We start from the raw sequence: 20,042 nt of genomic DNA, 5'->3' as shown, positions 1-20,042 counted from the left end.
TTTAAAAAATAATAATAATAATAAAATCTTAAAAAAAAAAAAGAAAAGTCTGGGAAGGGAAGGGCATTTCCCGACAATAGGGGGACGTTCTCATTTTAAGAGAAGCTCTGAAAGGGGAGTAGAATGGGATGAGGAGAGGGGAGAGAGATAGAGCAACGCTATGAATGGGGTCTCAAGGAGACATTTCAGACCTGGGGGTCTTCTAGGTTCACTCCACTTCCCTAGCCATGCAAGACAGACAGGCCTCCGGCTACAGTTACTGGACATGGCTCAGAGCAAGCAGTTCCCCTCCCCGTCCTTAGTGGCTTTGACAGCCATGGAGGCTTTATTAATAACATATAATTTGGCCTCTTGCAGACAGAAGGACTGTGAGTCACGCTGTGGGCATGTGCTCTCTCATCTGACCTCAAGATGGGGCGTCGGGTCCCATAGACCCATAGCATGGAAAACGGCCTGCATCTTCCCTGTCCTCCAGCCCCTCGCACAGGCCCTGACACAGAGGGTGGCTACAGGGAAGGCAGTGATCTCTGAGTCCTGGGGGGTCTGGCCCTCAGGGAGAGGGGGCCCATTTCAAAGCATGCCAGGCCTGGGTATCTGTGCCACACCTCTGTGGGCCGATGGGGCCGGTGGGAAGAAATCGCAGGGGGCTCCCAGCAGCAGGAGCAGTGTCTGGAGCACTTGCTCAAGTCACTTTTCCAAGCCTTGGTTTTCTTCTCTGTGGAAGGAGGAAATGATAATACTCATCCTAGCAACCTCTTGGGGTTATTGCCCGAATCCAAAGAGCTTTCCCTGCAAATGCAAGAGCCACTCTACAGATGTTCTCTGTGCCTGGATGGCCTTTGCTGGCTCCAGAAAGGCTGTTTGTCTCCTCTTGTTCCCAGGGGCACTTGCAGAAGTGTGAATTTATAAATGTTTTACTCTTTTAGGAGTATTTACATTTTGAAAGAGAAAGTAAAGAGGAAGAATCTTAAGAAAGATTACTTAACGGTGGGATTTTGTGCCCATGGCCTTTAAAAAGCCATCTGCAGGCATCACTGCAGAGACAGGGTGGCTCCCGGAATCCCCCCGAAGGAGCTAGAGTTCCAGAAGTTACTACTCTGACTTCTTCCCACTAGCACCCTAAAGCCCTCATGAGAAAGCCCATCTCCAGGCAGACACCCCACCTGTAAAAAATGGGACCCTCATCTAGCCCAGGACACTTAGCTCTGCGTGTACTGCTAGTCAGGTGGAGGCCACGTCCCCCCTTCAGTCCCCAAGCTTCAGGATCAGTAAGGAAGAGGGTGAAACAGTGCGCTGCTGTTCCTTGGGTCATCTTGCTACCAGCCTTCAAGGACTTCTGGACAATTGCTTGCTCCAAACCTCAGACCACCAACCCATCTGCAGTCCTGGTGGCCAATGGCTTGGCCCTGCTAATGGTGACCCCGAGGGTGAGAGAAGAGAGGAAGAAAAAGAGAAAGCTGGGGTAAGCTCAGTGAGGTCCCTGCCATTCTCCTCCTAGAGCTTTGGCTCCAGGATCTTTCCTGGTTCTCACTGCCTTCCATGACCACTGACTATAACCCCACTATGGATACAACCAGGGCTCCGTGAATTCTGAAGACAGAGACGTGTATCACTCCGCAAGAAGAGACCCATGTGAAGATCGGATAGTCCCACGCAGAAGAATGAAACTGGACCATTGCCTTATACCACACACAAAAATAAACTCAAAATGGCTGAAAGACCTAAATGTGAGACAATAATCCATCAAAATCCTAGAGGAGGGGGCGCCCGTGTGGCTCAGCGGATTAAGCCTCTGCCTTTGTCTCAGGTCATGATCTCAGGGTTCTGGGATCAAGCCCACATCAGGCTCTCTGCTCAGCAGGGAGCCAGCTTCCCCCTCGCTCTCTGCCTGCAGCTCTGCCTACTTGTGATCTCTGTCAAATAAATAAATAAAATCTTGAAAAAATCCCAGAGAAGAACACAGGCAGCAACCTCTTTGGACTCAGCCACAGCAAATTCTTGCTAGACACTTCTCTAAAGGCAAGGGAAACAAAGGAAAAAAGGAACTATGGGATTTCATCAAGATAAAGCTTTTGCACAACAAAGGAAACAGTCAGTGAAACCAAAAGACAACTGACAGAATGGGAGAAAATATTTGCAAATGTCTTAACAGATAAAGGGCTAGCATCCAAAATCTATAAAAAACTTAATCAAACTCAACACCCAAAGAATGAATAATCCAGTCCAAGAAATGGGCAGATGTCATGAACAGACATTTCTCCAAAGAAGACATCTAAATGGCCAACAGACACATGAAAAAACGCTCCACATCACTCAGCATCAGGGAGATACAAATCAAAACCACAATAAGATACCACCTCACACCAGTTAGAATGGCTAAAATTGGCAAGTCAGGAAGCCACAAATGTTGATGAGGATGCAGAGAAAGGGGAACCCTCCTACACTGTTGGTGGGAATGCAAACTGGTGCAGCCACTCTGGAAAACAGTATGGAATTTCCTCAAAAAAGTTGAAAATAGAGCTACCCTATGACCCAGCAATTGCACTACTGGGTATTTACTCCAAAGATACAAAGGTAGTGACCCAAAGGGGTACATGCACCCTGATGTTTATAGCAGCAATGTCCACAATAGCCAAACTATGGAAAGAGCCCAGATGTCCATCAACAGAAAAATGGATAAAGAAGATGTGGTATACACACACACACACAAACACACACACGCACGCACGCACAGGACTATTTTGCAGTCATCTAAAAGAATGAGGGGTGCCTGGGTGGTTCAGTGGGTTAAGCCTCTGCCTTTAGCTCAGGTCATGATCCCAGGGTCCTGGGATTGAGCCCAGCATCGGGCTCTCTGCTCAGCAGGGAGTCTGCTTCCTCCTCTCTGCCTGCCTCTCTGCCTATTTGTGATCTCTGTCTGTCAAATAAATAAATAAAATCTTTAAAGAACGAGATCTTGCTGTTTGCAATGACATGGATGCAACTAGAAGGTATTATGCTAAGTGAAATAAGTCAATCAGAGAAAGACAATTACCACATGATCTCACTGATACGTGGAATGTAAGAAACAAAACAGAGGACCATTAGGGAAGAGGACCATTAGGGAAAAAATGAAAAAAGACCAAACCAGAGAGGGAGACAAACCGTAGGAGACTCTTTTTTTTTTTTTTTTTAAGATTTTATTTATTTATTTGTCATAGAGAGAGAAGCGAGAGCAAGCACAGGCAGACAGAGTGGCAGGCAGAGGCAGAGGGAGAAGCTGGCTCCCCGCCAAGCAAGGAGCCCGATGTGGGACTCGATCCCAGGACGCTGGGATCATGACTTGAGCCGAAGGCAGCCGCCCAATCAACTGAGCCACCCAGGCGTCCCAAGAGACTCTTAATCATAGGAAACAAACTGAGGGTTGCTGGAGGGGAAGGAGATGGGAGGAATGGGGTAAGTGGGTGATGGACATTAGGGAGGGTATGTGATGTAATGAGCCCTGGGTGTTATATATAAGACTGGTAAGGGCATCTGGGGAGCTCAGTTGGTTAAGCATCTGTCTTTGGCTCAGGTCATGATCTCAGGGTCTGGGGAGCCTGCTTCTCCCTCTACTGCTGCCCCTGCTGTGTCAAATAAACAGATAAGATCTTTTTAAAAAAAAAAAAAAGCGGGGGGGGGACGCCTGGGTGGCTCAGTGGGTTAAAGCCTCTGCCTTCGGCTCAGGTCATGATCCCAGGGTCCTGGGATCGAGTCCCGCATCAGGCTCTTTGCTCAGCGGGGAGCCTGCTTCCCTCTCTCTCCCTCTGCCTGTCTCTCTGCCTACTTGCGATCTCTGTCTTTCAAATAAATAAATAAAATCTTAAAAAAAAAAAAATTAAGGGGCACCTGGGTGGCTCAGTGGGTTAAGCCGCTGCCTTCGGCTCAGGTCATGATCTCAGGGTCCTGGGATCAAGTCCCGCATCGGGCTCTCTGCTCAGCAGGGAGCCTGCTTCCCTCTCTCTCTCTCTGCCTGCCTCTCCATCTACTTGTGATTTCTCTCTGTCAAATAAATAAATAAAATCTTTAAAAAAAAAATTTTTAAAAAAAGACTGATGAATCACACTCTGAAACCAATAATGCATTGTATGTTAATTAATTGAATTTAAATAAAAAATGTTTGAAAATGGGGCATCTGGGTGGCTCAGTGGGTTAAAGTCTCTGTCTTCAGCTCGGGTCATGATCCCAGGGAGCCTGCTTCCTCCTCTCTCTCTCTGCCTGCCTCTCTGCCTACTTGGGATCTCTAACTGTCAAATAAAAAAATAAAATGAAAATGCTTAAAAATAATTAAAAATTTAAAAAAAGAAAAGAACATACCCATGCCACATACCCAGGGCACCCACTCAGCTTACAGATCCACCCTCATCAGCGCCATTGGCCAATGCCAAGAATGAAGAGTCTGGAGGAAGGAACACCTGGTTACCAGGCCTGCTTTCACCTCTATTAGCTAAGTGTCCTTGGGCAAGTTACTTAACACATGTCAGTTTTCTCATCTCGAAAATGGGTGGTCATGAGGGATAATGCAGAGTGGGTATGGGACTCTACTGAGATCATGCACACAAAGTATTTGCAACGTATAAAGCATAACACGAGTATTTCCTGGGATGTACACTCACTTGCTTGACATTTACTAACTTGCCACCCCCTGCCACAAACTCTCTAAAGCTCACAGACTTCTCTCAAGTGCTCTGAAGACCCACCACAGACCACAGGGCCACGAGCCCCAGCCGGACCCATTCACACACTGTATACTGTATAAATATAGGTTTTATTAATAATGGGCAAAGTCCCACAAATACAAGTGGCATCTCTGGGCGGTGGGGAGAATCTGTGGCAGGGTAAGAGAAGGGAGAGTGGTGTGTACACAAGAAAAAGCAGTGGGAGAGCCCTGGGGGAAGGGGAGATCAGAAGTGGCGTGAGTCTGGACCTACCACAAAAGCCAGACGTGCTCTGTGTCTGTCGCTCTGGTGCCCCGGGGTCACCTCGGCTGATGGGAAGGTAGGGAGGGTGTGCACAGACCCAGGCAGGAGCTTGAATGACCAGCAGACGGCTGGGGAAGGGGCGGGAGAGTGAGAATGCCAGCCTGATGCACAAAGGAAGGGCCACAGGGTGGCAGTGGCCAAGGCCAACTTTTGCCCATGCTTGTGCTTGTGTTGGCTGCGGAGCTCCAGGGAGCTAGTGCCCTGTGCCATCCCTGACTTGGAGGGGAAAGGAGACTCGGGGGGTAGATACCCCGGGTCCCAGGACACCCTGGGCGGCACAAGCCTCATCCATGCCGTCAAAGCTGCATCCCCAGAGGAGGTGGGCACTGCCCTCCCTATGGCACCCACTGCCGCCACCGCCGCCACCTCCACCATGCCACCATCACTCCTCCTCGGAGCCATAAGGGACAGCATGTGTGTGTCGGGCTGAGATTGCCTGTTCGCATGTATGCGCCTGTAACTCTGGGGAGGGGAGGGAGTGTCGCAGGACTGGGCAGGAGAAGCAAGAAGGAGGCTTAGTCTTCTCCTGCTCATGCCCCAGAATAAAGTGCATTCTCCGGTTCCAGTAGCAGGTGGGAGAGAAACACAGACATTATTGCAGCAGTGCCACCAGACCCTACCCCCCACCAAAGGGGACAGGGAAGGGGATGGGGCATCCTAGGCCCCCAGGCCTCTCCAATCCCCAGGATTGGGAGGAATGACCCAGACAGAAAACCCAGCTTCTGTTCCAGCAGATTGCCCAAATCAGATAGGTCTAGGGGTGGGGAGAAGGTGAGGAGGAGGAAGAGACTTCCAGAGCCTTCCCTGCTCCTTTCCAATATCCAAATGGGACTTCCAGGGGACCCCACCAGGGCCCAGCCCTGGAACCCAAACCTTAGATCAGCCCAGTTTACAAACACTTGTGTGGTGGGGACCCCCAGAGGGGGCCACTTTGGTCAGTTGTAAATGGGGGCCCTGGAGAACCTGGGGCTCCCAAGCAGACAGCAGAGACAGGGGATGAGGTGGGGGAAGGAGGGTGGCAGCCTCCTAGTGGTCTTTGCATGCAGATGTTGGAGAGAGAAGGGAAGAAACTATAAATTGCATCAACTGGGAAGACTCCTGGACATGGTGGGGAGGGCTGGAGCCCCCCGTGGCCACGACCATAGCCACGGCAGGGAGTGCAGTCCAGCAGCCAACCCGGGGAGGAGCTGAGAGAGGAGAACGTGGCTGCAACAGCAACCCGTGCCAAAGTCTACAAGGTTAAAAAAGTCCCAGAGGGCTGGGGCTGGGGGCTTCCGCTGCGGGGGCTGGGGCACAGGCCAGGGCGAGGCTCTATCTCTCTGACTTGACCCGGTAACGGAGCACAAGGTATGCCAGCAGCCGCAAGGCCAGGAAGAAGATGCCCAAAACCAGGAAGTCCAGGTAGAGCTTGGCATCCTCCACATCCAGCGCTCGGAGTATACTCTGCGGGTTCTGGAAAGGGCAGTGTTCCTCCAAGCAGGTCAGATCACCTCGATCCATGCCATAGATGGTCAGAATCACACCCTCAAAGCCATACCTGTGCACGTGGGGACATCAGAGCTGGATACAGAGCATAGGGTCCCTGTTCCCTGGGCAGACTGCCGGGACCCAGCAGCCACTCTGTCCTCCCTGGAGCCTGGGCTCCGGCAGGGAGGAGCAGTGATGCCCGGTGTGGGCCGCGGCACTGACCTGACATAGGAGAGGTAGGAGCTCCACTGCAGGTAAGTGGGGATGGTCTTGAAGCTGACAAAGAAACCGGAGAACAAGAGGACAGGGATGGCGGTAACTGGGCCCACAAAGGTGGCCACCTGGATGGGAAGGAAGGGGACCGGGCCATCACAGGAGTGACCGGGACAGGGGTGGCCCTGTGGTTTCCCAGAGATCCCTTCCACTCCTGATGTCAGCCTCTGCTTCCTCCCACCAAACCCCATCCCCTCCCCGGATCCCCAAGGGCCAGCCCTCCCACCTGGAGGGAATTGGAGGCAGCTCCAATCAGCAGCCCCAAAGACTGGGCCACCAAGGCGGTGGCTGCAGCCAGGGCGGAGAACAGCAGGAAGCGGCTGGTTTCGGCCGGCTGGCCTGTCATCCAGTAGATGATGCTGCAGTATACCATCGGGCACACCACCTGGGGAGTGGGCATGGGCCTGAGCAGGGGCACCAGCCAGGGCCACAGAGGCCAAGACCCTCCATGCCACCCTCCACGCCACCTGGGCGGAAACCCCCGGAGCACTAGCTCTTCCTAGAGCGTCCATGCTTGGTCCCGCTGCCCCCATGCTTGGTGTGTGCTGGCCCCCCCGGGCTGGTGTCTGTCCCCTTGTTTCCTCCAGTGACACCATTTCCACTGGACCCCTTCTGACCAGTTCAGTCATGGTGACATCTCCATATCTGAGCTCCTAAACTGGACCAGCTGGTTCTTTACACTGCTGATTCATTAACTCTGCATGTGAGCACATGTCATCCCCCTCTGAGCGGTCAAGTCCAGGGGGCCGGTGACCAAGCCTAGCGCGGACCATCGTGCAGGCTATTCCTTGCACTAGGCACCCAATCAAGAGGCCACCAGACGCCGAGGTCCTGCTGTGCTCTTCTCGGGAGGCCATGCACCGCAGCACGGTGCATCACCCGCCCAGCTTTTTCTCATTTGCACACAGCTGCCCTACAGATTACTGGTGGCCTCAGAACGTGGATCGGGTCGGGGGGAGGGGAGGCTAGTGCAACAAAACCAACCCAAACCAGCTAACGCTTATCAGGCACTTTCGCACGTCCCAAGCGTTAGCCCAAGTCCTTCACGTGTATCAACTCATTGACTTCTCCCAAATAATCCCGAGCTGGATACTCTCATCATTCCTCTTGATAGATGGGGATGCGGAAGCAGTGAAAGGCAGGCAGCTGCTCCGTGTCTTGCGGCTAACAAGTAGCGGTAAAGCTTCAGCACCCGCACTAGCTGCCCTCCATTGCCTCCGATAAGATCCAAAGACCCAGGGCACCTGGGTGGCTCAGTGGGTTAAGCCTCTGCTTGTGGCTTGGGTCATAATCTCAGGATCCTTGGATTGAGCCCCACATCGGGCTCTCTGCTTGACAGGGAGCCTACTTCCCTCTCTCTCTGCCTGCCCCTCTGCCTACTTGCGATCTCTCTCTCTCTGTCAAATAAATAAATAAGTAATCTTTAAAAAAAAAAAGATTCACAGACGCATTCATAGGGCTATTATTTTCATCACTGTCTGTCTGTCATTGGTTGTTCCCATGAGAACATCAGTTCCACAAGGTCAAGATCTCATCTGTCTTATTCATTGCCTGATCTCCATGCCCGGCACAGAGCCTGGTACACGGTAGGCACTCCCCGCCTATTTGTTAAGTGAGGGGAAGGAAAAAAGAGGACACGGCAGGTGACAAGGTTGAAGGAGGCAAGCAAGGTATGGGAGAAGCCAGAGGGGAGGGAGGAAGAGGCTTACCTGAAAGGGCACGTCGGCCATGGTCTTGGCCAGGTAGTACGCTTTGAGGCTGTACCAATAGTTGAGATGCTCCCTCATGAAGACCGCCATCTCTAAGGGGACTGAGGACACAAGCAGGTGAGGCGCTGCTGTCTGAGCCCCTGACCCTGACCCCTGGTACCCCCCCAACCCCGCCCCCCCCCCCCCCGCCCAGGGCAGCTCAGCTCACAGGTGAGCACGGTTGGCATAAGGGCGGCAAACATGAGGAAGAGCATGGAGAAGAAGAGGCAGCCGGTGTTGTTGAAGACCTTGCTGGCATCGTTACCAATGTGCAGGTAAAGGAGACCGATGAGCACGCCGATGACCACGTGGGACACAAACCTCAGGTGGGTGAGGACCTGGTGAGGAGAGGGGATGGGCCACAGGCCAGGGATGGGCAGACCAACTGGGGTAGGAACTCAGAGCCGCCCTCACAGACACACAGACCCATGGGTGCCTTGGGAGATGGCTGGCTGGTGGGGGTGGGGGGGCTTCTCCTCCCAGCTGCTGAGATCCTATGCCCCCCATAAGCCAGGCAGGCCTGTACTGGCCTCCTCTCCCACAACATGATGCCTCACCGTGTCCCTGAGGATGGACAAGAAGGTCCTCTTGAAGAGGATGCAGAACTGTGTGAGGGTGCTGGTGGCAAAGGTGTGGCTTTCAATGGGGTCCACTTCCTGGGGAGAGGACACTGGGTCAGGCAAGCCTACCCCGCCCACCCACTGCACACCCAGCTTGGTAATGGAAAACCCTCGAGCCCTTCCCCAGGCCAGGGCTCCTCCAGGCCCTTCCTGGATGGGAGACTCTCCACCACTGAGGTATATGCCTGGAAGCTGGCCTCAGGGTCATGCATTAGAGCGAGATTCAGTGAGAGACGTAGGGAGCGAGTAAAAACTTGAGGGAGAGGAGAGCGCAAGGACGTCGAGGACACTGTGGGGGCTAAGAGTAGGCCGGTCACTCCTCTTCTTGTCTTCACTTCCTCAAGAAATATTTACCCGAAGGCCACAGTGCTTTTCTGCCCCCTGTGCCACAATCATATTAAACAATGATCATAATGGTGGCAACAACTACAGCCAGCCCTCCTGGGTTTTTTGAAGCTGGCATCCAGCTTGTCAGTTCAGATGAAAGAATGAACACTGGAGGTCACAGGGCCCCCGGGCGCAGTGGACAGACCAAGGGACCTGTAGGAACGCGACCCCGCTAGCTTCCAAGTGGCTCATCAGCACTACCCGAAAGTCATGATAGCCAGATGGACCAAATGAAACCCTGAGCATAAAGAATAAGAGTATTTTTCAGGAGGCAAGACTCTTGAGATGGAAAAAACCTCTGGGGACCAGATGAAACAGCACCGAGCGCCTGCTGGCATGACCAGCTTCTCAAGAGACCTCTGCCCCAAGTCATAGCCTGAAAAACACCCTTGCTTGTGAGCCACTGGCGAGTGTGGGACTTGGGAGAGTTATCTCCCCATTCTCCAGGTGGCCCTACACCTTCACTGCACAAACCCGCTGTCTATTTGTACTGGCTTGCTGCACGAGCTCTCCTTCAGTTCGGGGACGTTTTCCAGGGTCGTGGTATCTCATTTAGGAACGAGAACTGGCATCAAACCAATATCCACTGTACCAGCCCCGGTGCAGAGATTTACGTGATGATCTGGTTAGTTCTCCCAATAACATCAGAGCTCAGCATCATCACCTCTGGCCTGGAGATGACAGCAAGACCCATGAGCCACGAGGCAAGAGATGTAGCATTGGGTCTGCTTACCAGGTGGCCCCGTGCCGGCACTGAGGACAACACACTACAGATGCTTAGTGAGAATTTGCTGAACATGTAAATGAAAGGAGGTTGAGCAATGTGACCAAGGTCACACTGCAGTTCACAGTAGGTCTAGTCCAAGTTCTGAATTCTTCCTAGTCCCTAATGGTTGTGATGCCTCTGGGGGGACAGCCTCTTAAGCAGGGCCATCATCCAGGGTCCCACCTGCCCGCCCCCACTTTTCCCTCTCTGCCCTCTCCAGCCTTACTCACCTGAGGACAAGGAGGGCACGGGGTGGGGACCTCATTCTTCTCAGGGCTGCTCTTCTTCTCGGCCATGGCACAAAGCCCATTCTGCACTGCCCTGAACAGCATGGGGTTCAGGTCTCCATACTCTCCAGAGGCCACCTCGATGACTGGGAGACACAGAGCGGAGTGCGTGGCTAAATCACTCCTTGGTTCCCGAGGGCAAGCCAGCCCCTCCATGAGTGAGACCTCCCCAAGGAGACCTAGGCATGGGAGCCGACCCTCCCGAGTTGGCCCACCACCACAGCCCAGCCCCCCTGCCCTGCCACTCACTGAAGTCAGCCGGGTTGTGGTAGGTAGGGCAGTGTAAGCCAAGCCCCTTCAGGTAGGGGATCAGGTTGGTGACCACGCCTTTGAAGATGCACTGACCCTGGCTCAGGATGTAGAGCTGAGGTGGAAAGGGAGGGGTGAGGACAGCACCACCAGTGGACTAGGTGGGCCCCACCAGCCCTTCCCCCGATGTCCCTCCCTCTCCCCGCCATAGGCCAGTGCCCTGGGAAGCCCGGAGCCACTCACCTTGTCAAACATCTCAAAGAGCTTGGCACTGGGCTGGTGGATGGTGCAGATCACTGTGCGGCCCCCCTGGGCCAGGGACTTCATGAGGGACACCACTTGGAAACAGGACGCGCTGTCCAGACCACTGTCCAGAGAAAGGTGGCGGACAGGGGGTAGGCGGTGAGGTGGGCAGTGCCAAGTGAAGGGAGTGCTTGAGGTGGGGCAGCTGCTCCGAAGGGGCTGGAGCTGGCAGGAAGGGAGTCCCTCTGGCTACCTGACAGCCTGTCCACGCTACACGGTGCCAGCCTTTGGAGGTACCAAGAAGCCCAAGCACCATTCCACTTAACAAACAAATATTTGTTGAATGGCCAGCACTGGGATGACCATGATGGATGGCTAAGACATGGACTCTGGTCTGGAGGGAGAGAGAGAAGCGCAGAGATCAATCGAGATGATGTGGTGTAGAAACACGGGGCGGCGGGGGGCAGAGGGGGGCTTCAGCTCTGCGGCACGGGGCTTGGGGGTAGTCAGAGAAGCTTCCTGAGCACGTGTGAAAGAGGAAGGAGTTGAGTCAGCTGAAGGTGGAAGGGCAGGCATGGTGGCGAAGGGCACAGACAGAAGACACAACATGTGCAAAGCTTAGAGGCATGAAACACATGGCTGGCCCAGGGAATTATAAGCAATTCGGTGTTATTAGAGCATAAAATACAAGCCAGCATGAAGCAAGATGTGAGGCTGGGGAAGTAGGTTCAGGCCGGGACCTCTAAGTCTTCTGACTTTGTTCTGAGGGCAAATGGGAAACGCTGTGTGTTTTTAAGGGGGGGGGGGTAGGGAATATTGCCAGACTTGTCTCTTAGAGAGCTCTCCCTGGCTGCAGCTCAGAGGGAGGACTAGCTGAGAGAGACTGAAGACGAGGGGGTAGGAGTCTATGGCAGAAATGCAGGCGAGAGCTGATGAGGTCCAGAACTTAAGCCCGGGCACTCGGGATGGGGGTGGGGCGAATCTGAGAGACAGAGGAAGGGGGTAGAGTCAGCAGGACTTGATGACGGATTGGCTGTGGGGAAGAGAGGGAGAGGGAGGCATCCATCAAGGAGGACATAGGATTTCTGCCTGCGTGAAGGATGGGGCTGCTACGGCAACAGGATTGGCAGGAACGAATGAAAAGAAGCCCTTATCTTGGCTCCGGAAGGCTGCTGTGCACGGACTCTGGTCTCCAGCCGTGGAGAAGATGTAGCCCTCCTGCCCTGGCTGAGGGGGCAAGGGGAGGCGGCATGCTGGTGGGAGAGGAGGGGAGAACTACCTGGTGGGCTCATCAAAGAACATGACGGGCGGATTGTTGACCAGCTCCAGGGCGATGGCCAGGCGCTTCCTCTGCCCCCCGGAGAGCAGAGCTGTCCTCGTGTGAGAGCAGGACATCAGGCCCAGTGCTGTCAGGATCTCCGTCACCTGGCCCGGTACCCCACCCACCCCAGGTCAGCTTCAGAATCTCCGCTCCTCTCCACCCCCACACCACCCCAATTTAAAGAAGCATTCCCTTGGGACGCCTGGGTGGCTCAGTTGGTTAAGCAGCTGCCTTCGTTCGGCTCAGGTCATGATCCCAGCGTCCTGGGATCGAGTCCCACATCGGGCTCCTTGCTCAGCAGGGAGCCTGCTTCTCCCTCTGCCTCTGCCTGCCATTCTGTCTGCCTGTGCTTGCTTTCTCCCCCACTCTCTCTCTCTCTGATAAATAAATAAAATCTTAAAAAAAAAAAAAAAAAAAGAAGCATTCCCTTAAGCCCACTTGGCCTCCAATGTCCCAGCCTGGGATCCAGTCTCCCACCCCCTGCCCCCAGCAAACTTAAGGCTCTAGAACTCTAGAAGCACAGGAAGGGCAGCTGTCCTGTCCTCACCCCCTTCTCTTCCCCACTCACCAGTTCCTTCTTCACTTCTTGCTTCTCACTCAACTTCAGGTTAGCAGAGACCTGAGGCCCAGAGAGTAGGCAGGTCAGGTAGGAGTGGGAGGAGGGCCCCGCCTTGTCCCCTTAGCCACCAACCGAGGAGGATGGGCATGGCAGGATGGGGACGACAGGCAGAAGCAGGGGTTGGGAGAGGGAGCCGGCCCGCCAGCCCTCACCATCATGGCTTCCAGCACTGTGAGGTGAGGCAGCAGCATGTCGTCCTGCATGATGTAACACGACATCTTACGGAAGGTCCTCAGCTCCCGAGGCCTCCCGTTGACCAGGATCTGCCCCTTCATTCCAGACTCCCTGCAGGCACATTGGTCGCAGATGGGGAGCGGGGGGGTCAAGGCCACCTCAGAATACCTTCTGAGCTCCCCGGGGGATCCTTCTTCCTGGCTCCTGCCCCCATTCCACCCCGCCCTCGTCCTCACCTGTACCCTGCCAAGATGTTCATGAACGTGGACTTGCCGGCGCCGGAGGGGCCCATGATACCAATCAGCTCCCGGCGGCAGAATTTACCAGACAGGCACTTGAGGAGGGTCTTATAACCTGCAGCGAGGGAGGAAGGAGCTTGTGAACAGAGTTACAGTGAACAGAGGCAACAGAAACTCTGAGGAATGGCCCTAGCGAAGGAGGCAATTCCCTCCCAGGTGGGGAGTGGCGATTGATGACGATGGAGAAACACCTTCTGAGTGGCACTGAGATTCACACCATCTCCACCTGTCCCCCTAGAAGGGGCAGGTCCCAACATCAATGTACCAGAGGCCAACATTCTCCTGTAGGCCAGGAGAAGACCGCCACACCTGTGGATGGGCATGGAGAGGGCATCAAGTTTGTAGATGACTCTGCCCCCCCTCTATAAATGCAGTAGTCACTCTCACTCCCTCCAGGAAGATTTTGCCAACCATTGGCCTGAGCAAAGTGGTTAAATGTCCCCTGTGTTTGCACAGCCCCTGCACACACCAGCATGCTTGCTAGTTGCTGTGCCCGTCCCTCACCCCTGTCCCCCAGCCTCTTAGTATGTGAGCTGCTTGGGGCTAGAACCCGTGTCCTACTCATTGTTGTGACCTCAGCAGACTGTCTGGCATGTACTAGAGGCTCACCATGGGTTCTAGGAGAACGGGTTCTCGGAACATTTGTTTCATTCTGAAAAAGCCTTCTTCTTTGCGCTCTCTTGGCCCAGGAGGCCTGTCTCCACAGCCCCCAATATGGCCCGGTAAAAATCTCATGATTCATTCACTCCTTGGGGGAGGCAGCATAGGCATTAAGAGCACTGATTTGGAGTCAGGTGGATCGAGGTTCAAATTCTGGCCCCACACTTAGCCAGCTGTGGGACCTCAGGCAAGTCGCTTAACCTCTCTGAGCTCCAGGTCCCTCATCTGTAAAATGAGGATGATAGTACCTATCTCATAGGGTTGCTATAGAGATGCAATGAGATAATATATGTAAAGCATATGACACAGTGCTTGGCACATGTGACATTTTATTATTAATTATTATTATTAATTAAGGTGGCATTTTATTATTAATTCTATTTGGCAAACACTTATTGATATCTACTACATCCAAGCTCTGTCCCATACACTGGACAAAAAAAGGAAGAAGACACATTTCCTGCATTCAAGAAAGTCATGGTCTAGGTAAAATAATGGGAAACATCTATGGATCTGAGGAGAGATAAAATAAGGTTAAAACAGAAGCACAAATAATGTACAATGAGGATAAAGAAAACAGAATTGAAGAGGGTTGGAGGGACAAGGGAAAAATCAGGAATGGCTTCATGGAAGAAGTGGCATTTGAGGAAAGTCTTGAAGGATGAGCAGCAATCAAAAATGGAGAGGGAAGTCAAGGCTCTCCAGTCCTTGGGAGGGAGAGCTCTGCTACATGAGAGCATATCTAGAAGCGGAGGTCAGAGACTACATGGCGTCGCCTGGGGAAACAAGGTGGTGGAGAGGAAGATGGGAGCCCACCAGGCAAGCCTTGCCTACTATGCTTACTATGCCTACTATGCTTACTATCCCTCAGTGAGGCAGGAACACCAAGCTCTACTGGAGGTTTTGCTCGCCACCATCGTCCTCCGCCCCTCCACAGAGCTCAGTGTCCTCTCCCCTCTACCTGCTTAGCAGAGACAGTGAAGGGATGTGACTTTCACCCTCCCTCCGCAGCACCCAGTTGTCCCTCTGAACACATCCATTCAGCAGGAGACTCAGTTGCTGTCCACTGTGGGGTCCCCATCACACTGGCGGCCCAGATGATGCTACTTCTTCCATGAAGCCATTCCTGATTTTTCCCTTGTCCCTCCAACCCTCTTCAATTCTGTTTTCTTTATTCTCATTGTACATTATTTGTGCTTCTGTTTTAACATTATTTTATCTCTCCTCAGATCCATAGATGTTTCCCATATTTTTTACCTAGACCATGACTTTCTTGAATGCAGGAAATGTGTCTGCTTCCCTTTTTTGTCCAGTGTTTACAAACTCATTACTTCCACTGCTGCTATAGCAACACGGAGGAGCCAGCTGGGACCCAGGGACATCCAGTGACTCACCCAAGGTCACACAGCAAGTTCTTCCCTGGGGGAGGGGAAGTCATAGGCTCCATCCCTCGGCCTCAGGGATTATCACCACCAATCAGAGAGACGTGTGGTTGTGCACTCCAGCAAACACCTTTCAGAGCCACTGACAGGAAGTGATTTTTTTGGCAGGAGAGGAAATAGGCAACAAGGAACCTTCCCTTCATTTAATCAGCCAAGCACCTGATTGAACACTGATGCCTAATACATGTATCATCTTACACTTGCCTCTCACCAAGCATTTTCACAGATAACATCTCAGCTAAGCTTCACAACATGCCTGTACGGGGACGATTATCATCCCTGTTTACAGATGAAGAAAGTGAGTCCAAGAGAGGCCCAACGTCATCCAGTGGACAAGCGGCTAGGAACCCAGTCTTCGAACACCTGCTGGTCCCCAGCTTCTCATCATGGGAAAGACCTGTCAGCCCTTCCAGGTAAAAACACACCAGAGGGGGCGCCTGGGTGGCTCAGTGGGTTAAAGCCTCTGCCTTCGGCTCAGGTCATGATCCCAGGGTCCTGGGATTGAGCCCCACGTCGGGCTCTCTGCTCCACAGGGAGCCTGCTTCCTCCCCTCTCTCTCTCTGCCTGCCTCTCTGCCTACTTGTGATTTCTCTCTCTCTCTCTGTCAAATAAAATCTTTAAAAAAAAAAAAAAAAAAAAACACCAGAGCTCTGGTCCCGTCTCTGTCAGTAACTCTTGCAGTTTTGTCAAGTCCCCTAATCTTTGAGGATCTCCGTTTCCTCATCTATAAAATAAGGACAGTAAGATCTCCTCCCAAGGCATAATAGGGTTATTGTGACTATTGAGTGAGACATTTAATAGTAACTAATGGGAAAGTGTTTTGAAAAACAAGAAACATCATGTATAATTAGGGGAGACCGGTGGCAAGTCCTTACCTGGACAAGGCAGACACCACCCTCTCTCCACATCCCTTGCTCTTCCTCTCTGCCTACCTCTAATGGCTTTCCGTCCTTCAGGCAAGGGGAGAGGGACTCCAGTGAAAAGACAAGTCAAAGAGAGAAGGACAGTGGGCTAGGAAAGGGGCAAGGGACAGAAGAGATAGCAAAATGGACAGTAGAGAGCAGGGGGCTGGCAAGGTCGAAGGAGGGAAGCATCCAGTCAGGGATGCCAATCTGGCTGGTGGGTTGAAGCAACCAGTCCCTATAGCTACATTTCTTTCTTAGCTTCTTAAAACTTATCTCCTCGGGCACCTGGGTGGCTCAGTGGTTTGAGCCTCTGCCATCGGCTCAAGTCATGATCTCAGGGTCCTAGAATCGAGCCCCACATGGGGCTTTCTGCTCTGTGGGGAGCCTGCTTCCTCCTCTCTCTGCCTGCCTCTCTGCCTACTTGTGATCTCTCTCTCTCTGTCAAACAAATAAACAAAATCTTTAAAAAATAACTTATCTACTTAAAACTGAGGAAAAACAGGGCTGTAAGAAATATGGCCACCTCTTCATTTGCCCAGAGCCGATCTCAGGGTCCAGAGGCTGCTCTGGGACAGGGGCCCCTGCAGGGGGCCCAGAGGCCTCAATTGCCATTGGCTCAGGCCCTGTGACCTTTTGGGCACTTGTGAGAGAGCGAGGGTGGGGAATGCAGAAACAGCTCCTGCTCAGCCTTGCTCAGAAGCACCCCAAACTTATTTCTTAAATCTCTGAGAACAATGACCCAGCTCCACCCCTGACCCACACCCAGCTCTGGGAAAAACAAAAAACAAAACCAAAAAAACCCTCAGCTTCTCTATTCCCAGCTCAAGCTGCCCAGGGCAGGAGGAGGCAAGGACTCCAGGGTCTGGTGAAGGTTCCAAGGACCTCAGAAAGTTCCAAGAGCCCAGACCTTACCCACGGGCGCTGATGAGAGAAAAGAGGAGGAGATAGGAATGCAGCACCAGGGACGTTAAGAAGGAAAGAACAATCCACAGAGAGCTGGCAAACCTGGCTTCTGGTCCCAGTTCTGCCACTAATTTGCTGTGTGGCCCTGTCAGGTGACTCAAGTTTCCTGGACCTCAGTTTCCTTACTCGTACCATGGGGATGTCACCCAGCCTGCTAAACCTTCACCCTCCCTGCCTCGGAGGACTTCAGCAAGAATGAAGTAAGATGACAGGAATGAGAACATCTTTTAAAGTTAGCAGTGTCGGGGCGCCTGGGTGGCTCAGTTGTTGGGCATCTGCCTTTGGCTCCAGTCATGGTCCTGGGATTGAGGCCCACATCGGGCTCCCTGCTCAATGGGAGGCCTGCTTCTCCCTCTTCCACTCTCTCTGCTTGTAGTCGCTCTCTTGCTCTCTCTCTCTCTCTCTCTGTCGAATAAATAAATAAAATCTTAAAAAATAAAAATTAAAAAAAAATTAACAGTGTCTATAGGTACAAGAATACTGCTAAGCCCTGAGGAAGGCCGAAACACAGCCCGGGACTTTCTCGTGCCAGGCCTCAAAGGCAGGAATTCTACCTAAAATAAAAGAAACTCCTCCAGGACAACTTAGGGACCAGAGGTTGTTGTCATCTTGGAGGAGGAAAACTTCAATCGACAGCTGAACCTAGTGTCCCACCTCAGAGCTCACAGGTGCAGGGGAGGGGGGAGGCGGGGAGGAGTGGGGGTGTAGCACAGACCTGGCGGGTCAGCTGCGTGCATAGCTCGCGGTGGGCTGAGATTTCAGCCACACAGAGCATCCTGGGGCGGAACTCGGGCAACAGGGGACACCCAGACCTCCAGCTTTCTAAGAAACAACTCCTGGGGGCTCCACAACTCCCCACCAGGCTGCTCCCTTACCCCGTTTGCGCCAGCAGGGCCCTTCCCGCACGGAATAGGACAGCTCCACGAATTCGATGTCCACCGCTGAACGCTTGGGTAGGTGGGAGAAGCGTTGAGCTTCGGTGATGTGGTTCTCCACCTTCTTCAGGTGTGTGGTCAGCATTGGGGGCTCCGCCCCGTCCTCCAGCGCCACGGCCATGGCCACGGCCCCGGGTCCCAGTCCACAGCCCACGGCCTCCAGCGCCTTCTCCGCCATCACGTTGCCGGCCTGCAGGGAGAGGGCCTGCTCAGTTCGGGGCAGACCCCCAAGCCCTGGCTCAAAGCCTCCTTGTTTTCTAATGCTCCCCACCCCCACTGCCCGCCTCCTTCTCAGGGCAGACCCGCTACTGGGAGCACCCCACTTCCCACCGCCAGAGCATCTGCCCACTCCTGCCCCCCACTCCCGTCGTAGCTACGCTCAGTCTCGACCTCTCCTCGGTCCAGGCAGCCCCAGCTCCAGTCTGGCCCCAGCCTGGCCCCGGCCCAGCCCCTAGAAGCCCTCACCCGTTCGTTCCCCCCTCCCCGTGGCGGCTCTAATCTCCTTACCCCGCAGGCCAGCAGCCCCTGGGGACTGAAGGGTTGGGGGGCGGGGAGGAGGGCAGGGGCGGCCGGCCGCGACTGCCCGCTAGGAGGTCAGGGTACCCGGGTGTGCGCAGGGCAGACCCGGGAGAAGGCGGAGGAAGAGGAGGCTCTGGGCCTCGCGCTGCATCCCCCTCCCCATCCCCGGGCGCGTCCTCTGACCAGCCCCTCCCGCCGGCTCCCCTGCGCCCGCGCGTCCGGGACTCTCCCCAAAGGCGGGCGCACCACCGGGACTCGCGACCACCGCCCTCCGCCTCCACCTCCAACTAGTCCCCGGGGGCGGGTTCCCCCTTTCGCTATCTCCCGCATGCCTAGTCACCTTGACGCGCCCCCGGGCCGGTGAGGACCGAGAAGCTTGGCGCTGCCGCGGACCGGGGATGGAGACTCCGGGCCCTCCTCACCTGCCTCCGGATGCGGCACCCACGGCCCGGCTCCCGGTCCCGGCAGCGCGGGCCGGGGCGGGGCCGGGGCGGGGCGGGCGACCGGGGAGGGCCCGGGCCTCAGGTCCGCGGAGAGATGACAACGCTGGGGAGGGGCGATGGGGGCGCGCCCCAACTCGGCTGCGCACAGCCGGTTTCCAGAGCGCGGTGCTGGGCGCCGCGTCCTCCCGAGCCCGCCGGGCGACTGCGCTCTCCTCCCAGCTACTGCTCGCCCGTCCGGCTGTTCTTAAAGGGCCCACGCCGCCCCGCAGCCGGTGGGGGGCGAGCACGGCGAAAGGGACAGCAGTGCCGGCGACGCGGGGCCAGAGCGGGCGCAGTGTGGACCCCGGACTGGGGGGTTGGCGGCGAAGGGCCGACTTGAACACAGTGAGGGCAGGAGAACTGAAGTCGCTCGGTGGGGACAGGTCCCTGGATTACAGACAAGACGATGGTGGTGTGCGTACAGGGAATGGGGTGGGCATTGGGGTGCAGACGCCATCCTTCCCAAGGGATTGTGAAGCTGTCAGACTGTCTGCACCACTCCCCCATCAGTTTTCCCCGGTTCCGGCCCTTGAGCTCAGGCTTCCTCCAGCGATTCCCCAAACTAGATAAAAAGGCTTTGAAAGCTGGAGTCTCGGGAGAGCGTCCTCCCCTTTCCCCACCCCATTCTCCCCATTCTCCACTTCCCTAACTAGTTAAGAAGGGAAGGCCGGTGGACCCCGCTT

At 54.3% G+C, this 20,042-nt stretch overlaps 1 protein-coding gene across 3 annotated transcripts; it reads right to left on the bottom strand.

The window, feature by feature from the left end:
• Nucleotides 1–4,767: 4,767 nt before the first annotated feature.
• On the bottom strand, nucleotides 4,768–19,366 carry ABCG4 (ATP binding cassette subfamily G member 4). Of its 3 annotated transcripts, none has more exons than XM_082684216.1 (15): nucleotides 19,300–19,366; nucleotides 18,299–18,548; nucleotides 13,391–13,508; nucleotides 13,133–13,265; nucleotides 12,930–12,980; nucleotides 12,320–12,465; nucleotides 11,041–11,164; nucleotides 10,798–10,912; nucleotides 10,492–10,634; nucleotides 9,046–9,144; nucleotides 8,658–8,826; nucleotides 8,450–8,550; nucleotides 6,967–7,125; nucleotides 6,690–6,808; nucleotides 4,768–6,537 (listed from the first exon to the last, which is right to left on the bottom strand). In XM_082684216.1, the coding sequence occupies exons 2-15, from the start codon at nucleotides 18,534–18,536 to the stop codon at nucleotides 6,312–6,314; spliced, it is 1,941 nt and encodes a 646-aa protein (XP_082540342.1). In that variant the 5' UTR covers nucleotides 18,537–18,548; nucleotides 19,300–19,366; the 3' UTR covers nucleotides 4,768–6,311. The 3 variants fall into 3 exon arrangements, with proteins under 3 accessions (XP_082540342.1, XP_082540341.1, XP_082540343.1); XM_082684215.1 differs by having other exon boundaries at nucleotides 19,218–19,360; XM_082684217.1 differs by lacking the exon at nucleotides 9,046–9,144 and having other exon boundaries at nucleotides 19,218–19,325.
• Nucleotides 19,367–20,042: the final 676 nt, after the last annotated feature.

The sequence above is a fragment of the Mustela nivalis genome, assembly GCF_964662115.1.
Source record: "Mustela nivalis genome assembly, chromosome: 9".
Lineage (NCBI taxonomy): Eukaryota > Metazoa > Chordata > Mammalia > Carnivora > Mustelidae > Mustela > Mustela nivalis.
This window is presented reverse-complemented; position numbering and strand designations above follow the sequence as displayed.

Excerpts from the sequence above, each read along its gene's own strand:
- ABCG4 (XM_082684216.1), bottom strand. The coding sequence starts at position 18,536 with ATGGCGGAGAAGGCGCTGGAGGCCGTGGGCTGTGGACTGGGACCCGGG. Across the intron at positions 10,913-11,040 it reads TCTTTGAGATGTTTGACAAG|CTCTACATCCTGAGCCAGGG; the intron begins GTGAGTGGCTCC and ends TTTCCACCTCAG. Across the intron at positions 7,126-8,449 it reads TGGCCGACGTGCCCTTTCAG|GTGGTGTGCCCGATGGTATA; the intron begins GTAAGCCTCTTC and ends CCCACTCCCCAG.